Source organism: Rhipicephalus sanguineus, chromosome 9 (assembly GCF_013339695.2).
Source record: "Rhipicephalus sanguineus isolate Rsan-2018 chromosome 9, BIME_Rsan_1.4, whole genome shotgun sequence".
NCBI classification, from domain to species: Eukaryota; Metazoa; Arthropoda; class Arachnida; order Ixodida; family Ixodidae; genus Rhipicephalus; species Rhipicephalus sanguineus.
The window spans coordinates 30,868,230-30,883,291 of record NC_051184.2 but is presented as its reverse complement, the minus strand read 5'-3'; the positions used below and the strand labels follow the sequence as shown (position 1 = coordinate 30,883,291).

The window sequence follows — 15,062 nt, the reverse complement described above, 5'->3', positions numbered from 1 at the left end:
AACGATACGAAGGAACAGTGCTAGGACGAGGATGTTCCTTTGTGTTTTTTGATACGTCATAGTGTCGACTTAGCGTAGCCTCATGAATAAATGAACACCAACTATATAACCCTCCCTTGCAGCTTTGCCTTATCTGTCTCCAATGCATTTTGCCACCCGATCTGAGGTCGGTCCTCCTCAGTGGGTACTCGCCATGAAAAATGGATCATTATCATCGTCATTGCTATAATCAATTCAATCGAGGTAATTTCTGCAAAGCGATACCCGCTTCGCTGTTCGTTAACCCTTGTTTCACGATGGCAGAGCCAGTAGTGAGCGTCCGCCCCGGCCGCGCCGCCTGCTGCACCGACGTCCGCAAGGTGCGGTCGCCTGTCATCGCCACACGACCGCCGCCTTCGACGCGCCGATGCCAGCGTCCGAGGTGGGCGACCACTCTAACCGAATCCTGTCAGCAACCCGAACCCGTTCAACGATTTTAGCTTTAGGAAGGGAGGAAGTTTGAACGTGTTGGTAGTTCATCGCACTGCAGAAATCCATAGCGCCAGAAACGAACAGGGGACGATATGGAGGTAGGACAATGCGCTTGTCCGTGTCTACCGTGCCCAGTTTCGCGTTTTGGGCTATGGTTTCTGCAGTACGATTTTAGCTTTGTTTACAGAAACTCGACGCGATTGGGTCTAGTCAGTAGTCGAGCTGAGCCATATCTTTACCCGGAGCTACGTGACCCCGTTTACAATCATCCTGCCAATCGAATAAGACCACGCCTTGAAGGCGGGTCAGCTACCGAAGTCGCCTGGACACTAGCTCGACCTGACATGATAGCATTTAAACGGACATAATGAGCAGGTTTTTACGCAGGTTTTCACGCCGTCCAGCTCATGACCACAGGCGTAGACAGGAGCAGGGAGGGGGAGGGGCGGGTCTTGGCAACACCTCTAGACTAGAGGGTGTTGGTCTTGGCCGGTACAAAACCATCCCCCCCCACCCCCGAAGCTTTTTTTTCACTTTTACATGTGCACATGCACACGTACTCATAAAAACACACGCACGAACATACATGAAGGTTGGTTGGTTGGTCGGTCGGTCGGTCGGTCGGTCGGTCGGTCGGTCGGTCGGTCGGTTGGGGAGGGGGGGGAAGACCCCCCTCCCCAAAAAGACCTTCTAAGTACGCCCCTGCTCATGACGTCAGTCAAGAGTGCGCGCCCATTGGTGCAGGCTCATATTCATCCGCCTTAAGGGACTTGCTGCCAAGGGTTGGTATCAATATTTCGGTGGGCTACAGTTAGAGTTCTTCTTTATCCTATTTTATGACCTTACTCGCAAAATAGGGCACCGCCTTGTTATTTTCCTAAGCACTCCTCTTACGCTTTCACAGAGAAAACGACGTCTCTGTCGCCGTCGAACGGGAAGCCGCGAACGAGGCCGGTCCGGAGGGCGTTCCCGAGACACCCGTCGTGGCGACGGCAGCTCCTTCTACCTCAGACACCGATCCGCAGCAGCAGCAGCATCTTCAGCAACCGCAGCAGCAACGCAGGGTGCTCAAGCAGGCGACTCGCATCGCCCACCGCCTACGTCAGCAACAGGAGCGCAGAGACGCGGTACGGATATGGCGTTGCGCTGCTGAGCACGAGGTTCGTGGGTTCGATTACTGCCCGTGGAGACCGCGTTTCGGCCCACAGCTAGGGTGGAATGCAAGACGCCCATGCACAGTTTCGAGTGCATGTTAAAGAACTCCACCAGGTGTAAATTAAAGACAAAACTATTCGCTCTAGTGTCATTCATATTGCACTCGGCAGTTTTAGTATACGTCAAGTCCCACAGTTTATTATTTGTTTAATACCGTTGTCACTCGGGCACTCCTGATCGCGAGCAGGGCCGATCCGGATCGGAATTCTTGATCGCGATAACAAGTTGGTCGGTGCTACAATACAGGTCGTGTTTGGCGCAGACGTTAGCCAAATCGCGATCACGAAGCCACGTCGCGATGCGCAAATCGCGATCGTATTGATGCCGACCACGCCTTACCGCGAATAAGTGTGGCCGTGTAGAAGCACACACACACACACGCACGCACACACGGAAACGTCTCGGGGAGCTTGAAGAACTTGCCCGAATACATGCTGCATTTTTATACTCATGACGTCACCAGGACTCGACGGCGCCTTCACGGTACAACACGTAACAAGATGAGAGCACGTGTCGACGCCATCATCTCTTTCATTTCAGCAAGTGCTTCCACGCGTTGCCGAGGCGGGCTTCGCTGACCGAGTCCCGCCTGGCGACTCTTCGAGAGCCCCGGGCTTCACGTGGGTGCTGTCCTCGCTGGCCGGGGCCTTCGTCACTGTCTCCATCCTCATCGGCGTCGTCGGCTTCTTCATCGTCAACATTCGTGCGTATATGTCCTGCGTTTTTCTTACAAGGCGTGAATACGGAGGCTAAGATGGAAGGTGGACGCAGTGAGCCATGGAAAGAAAAATGATAGGTGTAACCTTAAGGACTAGAAGAGAGCAGAGTGGATAAGGTAACGTACGTGTTTCAGGGATGTCTTAGCCGAAATCTAGAAGAAATGGGTATTGGTAGGTCACGTAGCGAGAAGGCAAGATAACCGCTGTTGGTTAAGGGTAGCAGACCGGATTCCAAGAGAAGGCAATCGCGCGAGGGGGAGACAGAAAGTTAGGTGGGCAGATGAGATTAAGAAGTTCGTGGGTATAACGTGGCCGCGGCAAGCGCAGGACCGGGTTCATTGGCGGAACATGGGGAGAGGCCTTTGCCCTGCAGTGGGCGCAGTCACGATGATGATGATGAGGAGGAGGATGATGATAAGGGCGGCCGTTGCTGCGTTGACGAAGACAGGTCTACTCGTAGAAAACGTTGGCTCCAGCGGCGTTCCCTGTTCAACGATTTCTCATCACTTGCGTTTCTCGCACGTGCGGGCTGCCGGAAATTGAACCTGCGTCTTAGAACTTAGCAGCGCTGCACCTTATCCGCTTAGATACCACGGATGGAATACTTGAGGTTTCTACTCAACATCATTGCTGTTGCGAACTATACACCCCGCGAGTTGTCTTTTTCCGTGGGACCCATTATTAACTAAAGGTTCAGGGGGTTGTCATAGCTGTAGAAAAACTTGGAGGACGCTTGAGCTTCGCCTTCAAGAGTGGAACGCGATAGCGTATAAGGGGGCCCCGCGCGCACCGCCTTCAACCGTGCCGCAAGGAAAGGAACATTTGCGCGCGTAACACTGGCCGTTTCAAACTATCCTAGAATGCCTTCTGCAAGTTCAGTTGCCAAGTGCCCACTACGCCATAATTATTCCTTTTGCGGATCAGCGAAGGGCATACTACGCGTGCCTAAGGTGCCACGCAAACCTGCGCAGCTGCACACTTTGAATGGGCGGGTAGCTTTAAGCCACCCCCTCGCTGCGCAATTCATACGTTTTGACGCCTGGCGTGATTGTACGATTCCGCCACGCAATATTGCGTGCAAGTACACTCTAAGAAAAAATCGAGTATTTGGGGAGTATTTCTGCCACACAACAATAATCGTCATCTGGCTTGCTCGTATTTCCTTTCTTGAAAACCCGGCTCTCGTCACTTTCCTTTCAAGAATGCTATGTCACGCTGATAACGCGCGCGCCGTTCGTGACCGGGGAATGCCACGACCGCGGTGATAACGCGAGGAAAGTACGCGCGGTAGATGAATATTGTTGTGTGGCAGAAATACTCCCCAAATACTCGATTTTTTCCTAGAGTGTAAACTCCACCCCCTACATGACATTCTTAAAGCGTTTTTTCTAACACGAAAGTGTGTTATGCCGAGGTCCACCAAGATTTTCATGACGTATTTCCGTGACGGAAATACGTCAGCAAAATGAACGCCATCAAATGGCAAAGTAAAAAAACTATAAGAAAAAGTTCCGTTGACAGGAGTCGAACCCATGACCTCACGGTCCGCGACGATGGCTGCCAGGCGTTTAGCCCACTGAGCTACCGCAAAACACATAACGGAGGCTATTTTTTTACGAAACTGTTTCAAGCACTAGCGTAGCTCCAGTAGTTCCATGGTAGAACACCTGTTTGCCACGCAGAAGGCATGTGTTCAATTCTCGCTCGAACCGAGTTTTTTTTTATTATTTATTTATTTGCATCTATCTCGAATTGTCACTCACGGACAACGCCGACTTTTCGGTCACAAGCAAAGACGCCGACACCGACGCCGACAATTGAATTTCTGCGCAACGAGCTCTTTAACGCTATCGCGTTAAAAGCGAAATGTGTGCGTGAAACGTTCCACGAGAGATGTATGCAGCGAGCGCGTGTAGTAACGATACATCTGCGAAACAAGTCTTGTTGTTATTAATTACTATTCCTCCGCTTTTCCGATGGCAGCTCCCGACGAACACCGCCTCGAGACGGTCGGTAAGTACGCAGGAATTTCTCGCGTGCCGTGTGTGTGTTGCTTTCGCGTTCTTTTTACACGACACTTCTTTAAATATCCGGCTTGTTGTCCAGGTGGAGCGGAACGCGGCGGCACGCAGCCATCTGGTATGTCCGCGACTTCCTTTCCTCTGACAGAAACGAATTCTCTTGCGTCAAATTTGCGAAAGAAAAAAAAAAGGTTTTATTTATTTATTTATTTATTTATTTATTTATTTATTTATTTATTTATTTATTTATTCACGTCCCCGCAATCGCCTGGAGGTCATTATCATATGATGTCGCTTATAACCCACAGAATTGTTTTTTTACCAATTTGGAGCTAAAGTTAAAACGAAAACCGCAAATTCCGGTTTGTAAAGGTGCCTTCGCAGCTTTGCTTCAACGTTATGCAAAAAAGCTAGCTTTGCGGCAATACGCGGGGATCATTTTTAGAATATTTTTTCGTGAAGCGTTGTTTAGGTTCCAAGTTATCAGGGGGGGGGGTGCATACTACGGGGGGGGGGGGGGAGAGACTCGTACTAGAAGATTACAAAACGATGAGGCGCAAATACAGACACTATAAAATGACTCAGAGTGACCGTGACAAAAAGAGGCACTGTATTCAGGGTTTTAAATGCAATAAGAGCGAAACGTATTGTACGAATCGATGTACCTAGACGTGCACCAGTCTTCGCAAGATTGCTCCTGTCGCCAGAGCAGCATGTAATGATAAACGGTAATCTGTTATAAGTAGCGACGGCAAGCCGCTTGTGAAAAAAATTTATGAAATAAAAAGAAAACTTCCCGAACTTCTACTCCTAACCTGAGGCCTTGGGTAATTCGCCCACACGCAGCTTTCCTCTAAGTGATTCTTATATCGGTGTCGCATGGGCGTTTTGATCGCGATCAAGGTCAATCCGGATCGGACTTCTTGATCGCGGTCAGCAAGCTAGTCACTGCTACACGATCCAGCCTAATCCGGATCGAGTTTGGTGCGGATGTCGGCCAAATCGCGATCACGGAGCTAGATCGTGATGTACAGATCACTATCATATTGATCCCTATCGAGCTTGATTGCGATTAGAAGTGACCGTGTAGCAGCGCCTGGTCCGAATCGAGCCTAATCGGAATCGGCCCTGATCGCGATCAAAAGTGCCCGTGTGACACAGGTATTAGAGCCAATACGGATATCAAGCCCTTAACCGAAATCTGGTGGTGTAAGGCGAAAAAAAAAAAATAAAAGCGCGAACTAACTTGGAAGCCCAGCTCACTGACGTGCGGTATGTGTTTCAGGTGATCTCGACAGTCGTAAGTACATACAGCATACCTGGCTGTCACGAATACGTCGTACTTAAAGCGAGGCATAACATTATTCACATATATTTTCTGTAGTTAAACATAGTCAAAGGAAACTGAGATGAAAACGCGCGGATTGCATCGCGATATATTCTTAACAATGAAAGACAGCTCATATATCCTCAGGTGCACCTTGAATTGAAATCTTAGTTTCGAAATTTCGGACTGATCGAGTAAGTAGGAATCCCATTTCAAATTAGATGGCGGCAGACATCGCCAGTCGTTCTTTCTGTCTCTCCGCGTCTTTTCTCAATCCAAGATGTCCGCCAGTCCGCGGTAACAAGTCATCGAATAAAATTTCTGCGATAAGCCGAGTTGGTACTCAATAAAATGTGTTTTTCATTGCGCATAAATGTCTTCCCTTCCTTCTAGCCACAACCGTCAACTCTCCTAATGCCTTCCGCTAGTAACCACGTTTTTCTCCAATGTTCTTGAAACTGTGGAGCTCAGGCATGGTAGCTACCCATTTAATTCCGGGTAGATAAGCTTGGGCATCCTATAATGACGTATGCGTTTAGGCGTCCTTTCGCGCCTTGTGCCAACCTGCGGGCGTTTTATTATCTCCTTCAGGCACTCACTGAAAACGCCTCAGCACACAGATAGACCAGGAAAGGAGAATAACACTTTGATGGCCATCATGTTTTCTTTAGTTCACGTGCTTGTGCGCTGGTTTTCACGGTACGATCATACTAACTTGCGCCCAATTAAAGTTCATGTGTTTCTGCGATAAAATATGACAGACTCTTTTTTAACAAACGGTAGCCCTTGTTTCGCGTCGCTGTCGTAGAGTCGATCTTCAACAACCAGCGCACAACGGACAAGGGACAAGAAAGGAAACATAGACGAGCGCTGTCTATGTTCCCTTTCTTGTACCTTGTCCAATTCTGCGCTGGTTGTTGAAAATGGGTTACCAACTAGCCCAATCTTTGCGTAGAGTCGAGCTGGCCGGTAGACAGCGCGGCCAACAAGGACGGCGGCCGCACGTCGGTCGTGTGCTACTGGAATTCGTCCAGCCTGCTACGGTCGGCGCCCAAGGACTACGACCTGGGAAAGCTGTGCGCCCACTGCTGCACCCACCTGGTCTACATGACCGCACGGCTGAACGCAGACGGGCAGCAGCTGCAGTTCCCTGAGGACGACACCGGTGCGCTTACAGTTTTTCGCGCGCGCTGCCATGTGCATGCTTGATTAAAGTGGCAAGTAGGGCGTGTTGGTACATATTTTCAAATGACTGCAACGCTAAAAACAGGCAAGGACGAAACGAGACAAGGAAGAGCGCTGAACTTCCAAAAACATTTATTTTGAAATTTGCACATATATTTACGCTGTCCGGTACAGCACGTCATTCTCTGCGCATGCGTAAAACAATGCGAATTGCTTGTTGGTGTTATGTTATTTATTGGTGTTACTTTACTCTTCCGCCATGACATCTTACATCTGTTAACGTGAATCCTTGCCCGACATGACACTTGTATAGGGTCCTTTTGCGCAAAAGTTTCGACTCTGGTGCCGAGTACTCGCCTGCCACGCAGAGAGCTGGGGTTCAAGTTCCGCTCGGGCCCTGTTTTTCTTTTTCTCATTGTGGCGATAGTTGCTACGGACACCGGCGGCGGCGGCAACGACGCCACGAAAATCGGCTGTTGTTGTGAGCTCATAACAGCTTTCGCTGTAAAATAAGGAAAAAGTGGGGGTGGGGGAGAGGGAGAGGGAGGGGGGAGGGGGGCGCTGCAAGTACATAAGCGAGGTTTCGCCTTATACTTCTGGGTGCGTTATAGACGAAGAGTGCTGAGACTCGGCCATTGCTAGTGCCACCAGGGGCGTAGCCAAGAGGGGGGTTGGGGGAGTTCAACCCCCCCCCCCCCCCCGAAAATTTTCAGTTTTGCTTGCGCATATATATACGCACACATACAAACGCACGCACGAACATAGATAAAGTATGGTTGAACCTCCCCCGAAAAAAATTTCTGGCTACGCCCCTGAGTGCCACAACCGCGCACGTTGTCGCAGGGCTCAAGTCGGTACGCGACATGGACGCGCTGAAGACGAGCCACCCGCAGCTGAAGCTCGTGTTGTCCATCAGGATGGAGGGCTCGGGCGTGAACAACCTGAGCGTCGGCGCAGATGCACCGTCCAGGCGAGCCCAGCTCGCCGAACGCCTGGTCCACTGGCTGTCCGAGTTCAACTTCGACGGCGTCGAGATCGACTGGGACCGGCTGCCTGTGGACCTCAAGCCCGTCTACGTGGACTTCGTCAGGGTGCGTGCCGTGCACAATTCATTAGAGAGTCTTACTACTCTGCCAAGCTCTGCCTTCTTTTGTACATTCCTAGCTGGCGGCTGGAGGACAAAAGAACGCAGAGAGAGTGTACGCAAGAACGAAAGGAGATCGGCACTCCCTCGCACTTGAGAGCCTCAGCTCTAAAGCTGTCTATTATGTGAGCTGGATAAATGGGGCCGAATGTAAAAGCGTGGTGTAGAGAGAACTGAGAGAACACTTGAGGTCCACAAGTTCTGAGAACAGGAGAACGTGGGGCGGGGGGGGGGGGGGGGGGAGGGGTCGCCTCTTTTACCATCTACAGGGGGCGCCAAGTCTGCAGCGTACCTTTACTTAGCCGGACATCTCCCGTAATTGTTCAAAGTGCAGCGTTCCGGCCACGCAGGTTTTGACGATGGACGATGATGACGGCCGAGTACCCTTGACATGCATCCCGAGAGCACTTCCCACCTTTATTTCTGGAAAGTCGGGGACCAAAGGCAGGCCATTGTTAGAAGCACGTCGTCGTTTCATTTTCATGTTTGCATCCGTTGCACGCCTATGCTGAGAACAGTTTCAGCTGGGGTGTAAAGGATACGGACATGTTCGTGAGCACACGTGCTGCTGACACTGCAGCAGCGGAGATGCTGAGAACAGGTTGCAAGTCTTGCTGCAGTACATTAAATAACGCAGCTGAATTACCTTTGTTGACTATTGTCTATACTTTTCCTTACGTCTCATGTTTAATATCACTGTTCATTGCGTTTATCTAATCATTTCATTTTTTTTATGTGTACATGCTGCTTTGGAAAACCTCTTAGCTATAAGTGTTTCTAGAGTGCAGAGTTTCGTTTATCTTAATTGGAACGTTTACCTCGGACCCCATGTTTTGTATGTCTGCGCAGGCGTTCCGCATCACCATGAAGAAGTCCCGCCTGCTGACGCTAGTCAGCGTCCACATGAAGTGGGGACCCTCGTATGACGTGGAAGCCCTGCACGGGTACGCGCTCTCGACCTTGTGATGACGAGACTGCGCACACGTGTGTATCGTGCCTTTCCCCATGTGGCCTCTGAGGTTGATATCCAGTACGCGAGGCCCGATTTCGGAGGCTGTGATTTCACCATTGTTTCTTCCAGTCACCTAGAAACAATAGTCACAAGGTCCCTGATGCATTTGCCTAAGACGACTCGAAGGCGAATACCTGCTTCTTCTTCTTCTTCTCAGTCGACTGTATTGGCCTCCCCCACCAAATGAAAGCCTTGTGCATCCACCGAGTTTCGCACTGCCTCCGAGATCAGTGGTATTGGAAGCGTCCTGCACCTCATGTAGTCTTGCAGTGCCTCCGGGATCTGCCCACCTTTGACCAATCGACGATGTCAAGTGATGACGACATGTGACGTCAGGGTGTGCGACGTCGTGATGACGTCATCATGACGTCACAAATTTTGGCGACCTGTGACCTCATAGGGCGACGTCATCACATGATGATTTTCGGCATAACTCATGTTGACGTCACTGACGCCGACGGCCACTGTTTGCGTTTGGTGAAAGCCTTACATGCCTAAGGCTTTCGCCTTATTACTGGTGCGACAGTGCTGTTGTGGACAGTGTCGGGAGACGGAAGAAGGAGAGGGACTTCTTATTGTATCATAATTGGCAGGCCAGTGTCTCTTATTTCTTCCATTCTATTATATCTCAATACTTGGGTTTTGCTGGCGCTGAGCCGTGCTCATTTATGGGATACCGAAAGCAGCTCCGAAAGCAGTGGGCTGCCTGTAAGTTTCTGCGTCTGCTATTGCTGTCTTCCTCCCGTGACGCAGTCTGAGCGACCTGCTGATTGTGCACGCGTACTCTAAGGAGGACACCCCCAAGACCGCTGTCCCGCCGATCATCTTCAAGGAAGACCTGGTACGTGCCATCGATGCGCAACTGCTCCCTTCGCTGCGACTATGTTCGCGAACGCGTCAGTAAGAGCAATTGCCCTCTTTTCCCCGTATACACCTCGAGTGCATTCAGAAGGTCAGGACGAATTCCACTCATTGTAAACGTGTTGACTGGACACCGTACACAACGCCTAGTCATTGCGGAAGAAATTGATGTCTCTGCAAATAGAGTAGTCGTGCAAGACAACTTTCCGAGCAACTAATAGGGCAGTAAAACAGCGCTGGTGAACGGACTAGACGACGGGCAACTACACATACACAGGACGCACTAACGACTGAAAGTTTATTATTTGGATGCGCAGAATTAGTACCGGTCGTACAAGAACGAACGAAACGTAGGAACAAACCTGTGTTTATTCTTGCGCAGCCAGTACTTGTTCTGCGTTCCAAAGGATAAACATTCAGTTCCTAATGCGCGCTGCGTATGTGTCGTTCCCCTTCATGTGTAGACCCTTACGTTATCTGGCGCTGTCTTACTGTCATTATGAACCAACTATCCCAAAACATACGTCTTGACGAGCACACCACGTTTCAGTGTAGCAGGACAATAATAATAACAATGGTTGAGGTTTAACGTCCCAAAAACATGATTATGAGAGACACCGTAGTGGTGGGCTCCGGAAATTTTGACCACCTGGGGTTCTTTTATAACGTGCACCTAAATCTAAGCACACGGGCCTCAAGCATTTCCGCCTCCACATAAATGCCACCGCCGCGGCCGGGATTCGATCCCGCGACCTGCGGGTCAGCAGTCGAGCACCATAACCACTAGGCCACCGTGGCGGGTTTGTAAAAAGACATGTCATCAGCGTTATTGCATCTAATACTTACTGCTGACATTACTGCATACGGTGCGCTGCTTTCTGTAAATTGTATATAAAGTGTTCTACACTGCTCTATGGCCTCTGACGTCACCGCGATGCGCAGGTGGAGGCATGCGAGGCGTTTCTGGGAGAGCTACGCTCGCGACAGCGGGTGGCCTTGGCGTTGCCTCTGTTCGGCTACGCCTATCGGCTACGAAACAGCGCGCGTTACGAGTTACGCTCCGCCGTCAGGGGTCCCGCGCCACCGGGACCGTACACCGACGAGCGTGGGTTACTCGCCTATTTCGAGGTGCGTGCCCGTGCACGTTGTCGTGATGAAGGTCATGTCTATCAATAAAATTTGAAGTTGTGTGGAATTAACACGAATGTTATTCTAAAACCTGCATGTATGTTCAAGGTATCCTTTGAAATATTTGTTCTGTGTTTCTAACAATCCGCTGAGTTGGTTTCTGCTTTAGAGTCTATATAAATACATTTTAAAAACCTGACCGGGAGGTCATCATCATCGCCACTTTCACCGCTATCATCATCAACAGCCTTTTAGCAGATTAGCTCAGTGTCTATGCTCCGCTCCGTTCATACCACTCAGCGGGAGCGTACAAAGCTCTAATCGGCCAATGGAAATGTAGAACGCTATCGCCGCTCCGCTACAGAGCACTAGCAGATAGAGCGGTCACTTTGCCTATGTCGTTACTCGCGCGTCATTGGCGCATCTGGCAAACACGCCTGTTGAAAGAATGAAATAAACGCAAACTTCTGTAGTCACCTGAGCGAGTGATGTGCGAGTGTATTGAAGCGTAAATGTCCTGTTTTAAAATGGAGGATATTATAATATGCCATATAATGAGCTCGTACAAGTGCTCACTTGTACGAGCTCATTGTATAACTTGAAGGTGGCTTCGCCGCAACGTGACTGTATATGAGGAGAAGTCCGCTTGCGTCGCTCCCTTCGTTTTACTTTTTGTATACCGTCTGGTTGGCATAGTTAACTTGTTCGTTAGCGCTGTTTAACTTAACCTAATGTTTTGTGCTAAGGTTGCTTGATGTTTGTTTCGAGCACTTCTTTAAAGCGTCCGCGACACATCGAAGCAGTGACTCATGAGATAAATTAGGTTGGCAACCATTACAAGTGAAATTGCAAGCTGTCTTTATGGAATTAACAGTTTCGTTATTTAGCACTTTAATCACCTGCTTTAGAGTACTTGATGCAGTTGCGTGATGGAAGCCTGGCAGTAATGGAAGTGACGTTGCATTTAGAAGAAATCCCGTGTGTTGCTCCAGTTTGAGGATACCTGCGCTCCAAATGGCACTCGCAAATAAGCTTTGCGAAGAGATCCGTGCTCCAAATAACTTCACAAACGCGCACTATAATACCGCAGCGGTGGTTACATGGTCGAGCGTCCGCCTCCACTGCGGACGCTCGACCCGGTAGCTACCGGTTTCGATTCCCCGTGCCGACAGGAGCCCACCAGTTTTTCCTCGGGGGATAGAGCAGTACAACGACCTGGCGCTCGGTTGTTGTTGGGTATTCATCTCGAAAGGTGGCCTCATAAGGTTCTGTAAAGGCCCCTGGGCGCACCGTAACCCACCACAGCCTTGGTGAAGTAGTCGAGCATCCGCTGCCGCTGACACCGGGTACCTACCAGTAAAACGGGTATAAGCGCGCATCCGGCCTCGTACTCGCTCGGGAAGGCACCCACCCTGTGGTAAATTGGCGGCATGGGACTGCCAGACCTAAAAATAAGGTCATACTTTTTTTTCTAAACCGGCAAATCATGAGGTAAAACACAGTACTCGTGCTACCTGTGTCTTGGCTTCTGTCCAATCTCTGCAACGCGCATATTCAGGCTTACAACGAAAGTAGCGTTTCGAAGGAACACCGTATCAGTCTAAACCGACTTATTGTTTTGTACGCGGTAATAAATCCGAGCTTTAAATTCCTCAGATCTGCCTGGAGTTCAGCTCCGACCTGTGGGTTTCCCTGTACGACAAGGAGGCCGACTGCAAGATCGCCGTCAACAGGGACAAGGGACAGTGGATCGGATACGACAACAAGGCCACCATTCTCAACAAGGTGCGCTTACGCACGCACGAGCTGTCCAGAGGCCTGCGCACAGGGCATGCAGGGGGGTCCGCCGCCCTAGTCATCTAAAGGGAGGCGCCAAATCTAGTCGGAGCTGTTGTGACATTGCTTAAAGGGTTACGATGCCGGCTTTTGACGATAATGGCGGCTGAGGACCCCCGACGTTGCATTCTATAGACGGTTTTTACCATGTATCGGGGAAGCAGCTTTATTAAGTAGCACACCGTGTTATTCGCAATTTCACAGTAGCATTGCGCGCTCGCTTGATTAGTTTAGCGTACCGGACGGACCACAGGAAACGGAACAACAATGATGATTTTGAGCAATCGCGCATGCGTAGCCTTCCTGGAGTGCTGTTCTGGACATTGTCAAATTTCGCCATTGGTCAACTATGATTGGCCCAGAGGACTGCTACGGCCACTCTGATTGGCTTAAAATGCCGTCATGACGAAATATGACAATATGGCGGAATTTGAGCGTCCAGAATAGCACCTCAAGTTAGGCACCATGGCGCGCGCACTGCAGCGTGTACAACGCATGCGCCGATGATACCCTCCGCAGGTACTGTTCGCCAAGCGCATGCGCATGGGCGGTATTGCCGTGGTGACCGTCGACATGGACGATTATAACGGCGACTGCGGTCAGCGCAACGTGCTGCTCGGTCAGCTGCACAATGCGCTTAACGAGCTCGACCGGCCAATCAGGAGGCTGCCGGCCAACCTCAGCCTGCCTCCGCAGCCGACGACCACCTTTCGGGCCGGGTTCCCTCAAGGAGACCACGGAGGACAGCCGACGTCCGCTAGGCCTGATGGACGTCGTCAAGCCTAACGGCTTTGAGCGCTTTCGGGTGGGAAAACACGGGATGAATGCGCGTAAATTAAAGCGAATCTACAACATATGAGTAGCACCATGCATTGCAGAAAAATGATGCGGCCAGGAAAGCGGTACAAAATGAGGGCACTAGTACTTTCTTGCGACAGCCGAGGAGTGCTCTGTTTTACGGCATAGAATGGCACATAATGACAGAGTATAATTGAGCAAATAGAGATGTACTGAAAGGGGAGGCGAGACGCTGCCTGTGGCAAAGTCGACTGGCCTATTATTATTATTATTATTATTATTATTATTATTATTATTATTATTATTATTAGTAGTAGTAGTAGTAGTAGTAGTAGTAGTAGTAGTAGTAGTAGTAGTAGTAGTAGTAGTAGTAGTAGTAGTAGTAGTAGTAGTGGTAGTAGTAGTAGTAGTAGTAGTAGTAGTAGTTTTCCCCTATGACATGGTTATGCTGGTATGCATGCACAGCATATGGAAAACGAGAATGGCTGTGCGAAATGCTGATCTAGAAGCTGGTTCCGCTAAAGAATATATCATCGAATACGCAATATATTTAAGAGAAACCTATTGAGTTCAGGAAGAACCACCAATATGGATGTATATGTTAGGTGATCTGGTTTCATTGAAGCGGTTTTAAATATTCGATAGGTTGATCCTTCTAAATAGCACAATCATTGTTGTGCGTGTTTGTATTTTGTGTTGAATATGTATGTTTGTGACATGAAGTTGAAAACTATCCGTAATAAAAAAGAGACGTTTGAGGTAGAATACTGGGCTCCCACGCAGAGGGCCCAGGTTCGAACTCCGTTCCATCCTGGAAATCTTTTATTTCGTTTTTTTTTTCACGCGATAGTGGTTGTTGCAAAAAAGTGCGGAATGGAGCAACTTGGAGCGTGCCAGACTCTATCGAAGAGGAGAAAACCGAGGCGGGTTGAGGGCGCGTGCACGTGGCCGGTGCAGCAGGAAAAACAACAACAACAACAACAGTTCGCCTTTAGTATTGGCATTAAACCGACGTCTCTCTTTCACGTCTGGGGAACCAGTCATTTCGTAACATTTGGTGCTGCGAAACCCGGGACTGCCCCTCGAGAGACGCCTTCACGTCACGGCCATGGCTAACTCGGACCAGCTGCGCAAGAAGCGTGGTGCCATAAGGGCTGGCGTCACGAGAGCGCTCACGCTTTTAACGGACCTGCTGCAGCAACCGGATCCTGACGCCTCTCAGATTAGCGGACACATGGATTACCTCAAGGACAAGGAGACGGCACTGTCGCAGCTCGACGACGTCATCCTTGCGACCACGGACGAAGAGAACCTCGACCAGGAAGTAGGTACGGAGCAGGAATAC

General features: G+C 49.9%; 1 protein-coding gene across 1 annotated transcript; it reads left to right on the top strand.

Moving 5' to 3' along the window:
* The first annotated feature begins 6,033 nt into the window (after positions 1 to 6,033).
* On the top strand, positions 6,034 to 13,705 carry LOC119405423 (chitinase-3-like protein 2). The gene is made up of 8 exons (XM_037672261.2): positions 6,034 to 6,043; positions 6,709 to 6,918; positions 7,782 to 8,029; positions 8,932 to 9,026; positions 9,848 to 9,935; positions 10,898 to 11,083; positions 12,740 to 12,868; positions 13,439 to 13,705. The coding sequence occupies exons 1-8, from the start codon at positions 6,034 to 6,036 to the stop codon at positions 13,703 to 13,705; spliced, it is 1,233 nt and encodes a 410-aa protein (XP_037528189.2).
* Positions 13,706 to 15,062: the final 1,357 nt, after the last annotated feature.

What these genes read in the sequence shown, in the direction of transcription:
- LOC119405423 (XM_037672261.2), top strand. An exon ending in TCATCTTCAAGGAAGACCTG is followed by an intron (nt 9,936 to 10,897) that starts GTACGTGCCATC and finishes CGCGATGCGCAG; the next exon opens with GTGGAGGCATGCGAGGCGTT. An exon ending in GGTTACTCGCCTATTTCGAG is followed by an intron (nt 11,084 to 12,739) that starts GTGCGTGCCCGT and finishes TAAATTCCTCAG; the next exon opens with ATCTGCCTGGAGTTCAGCTC.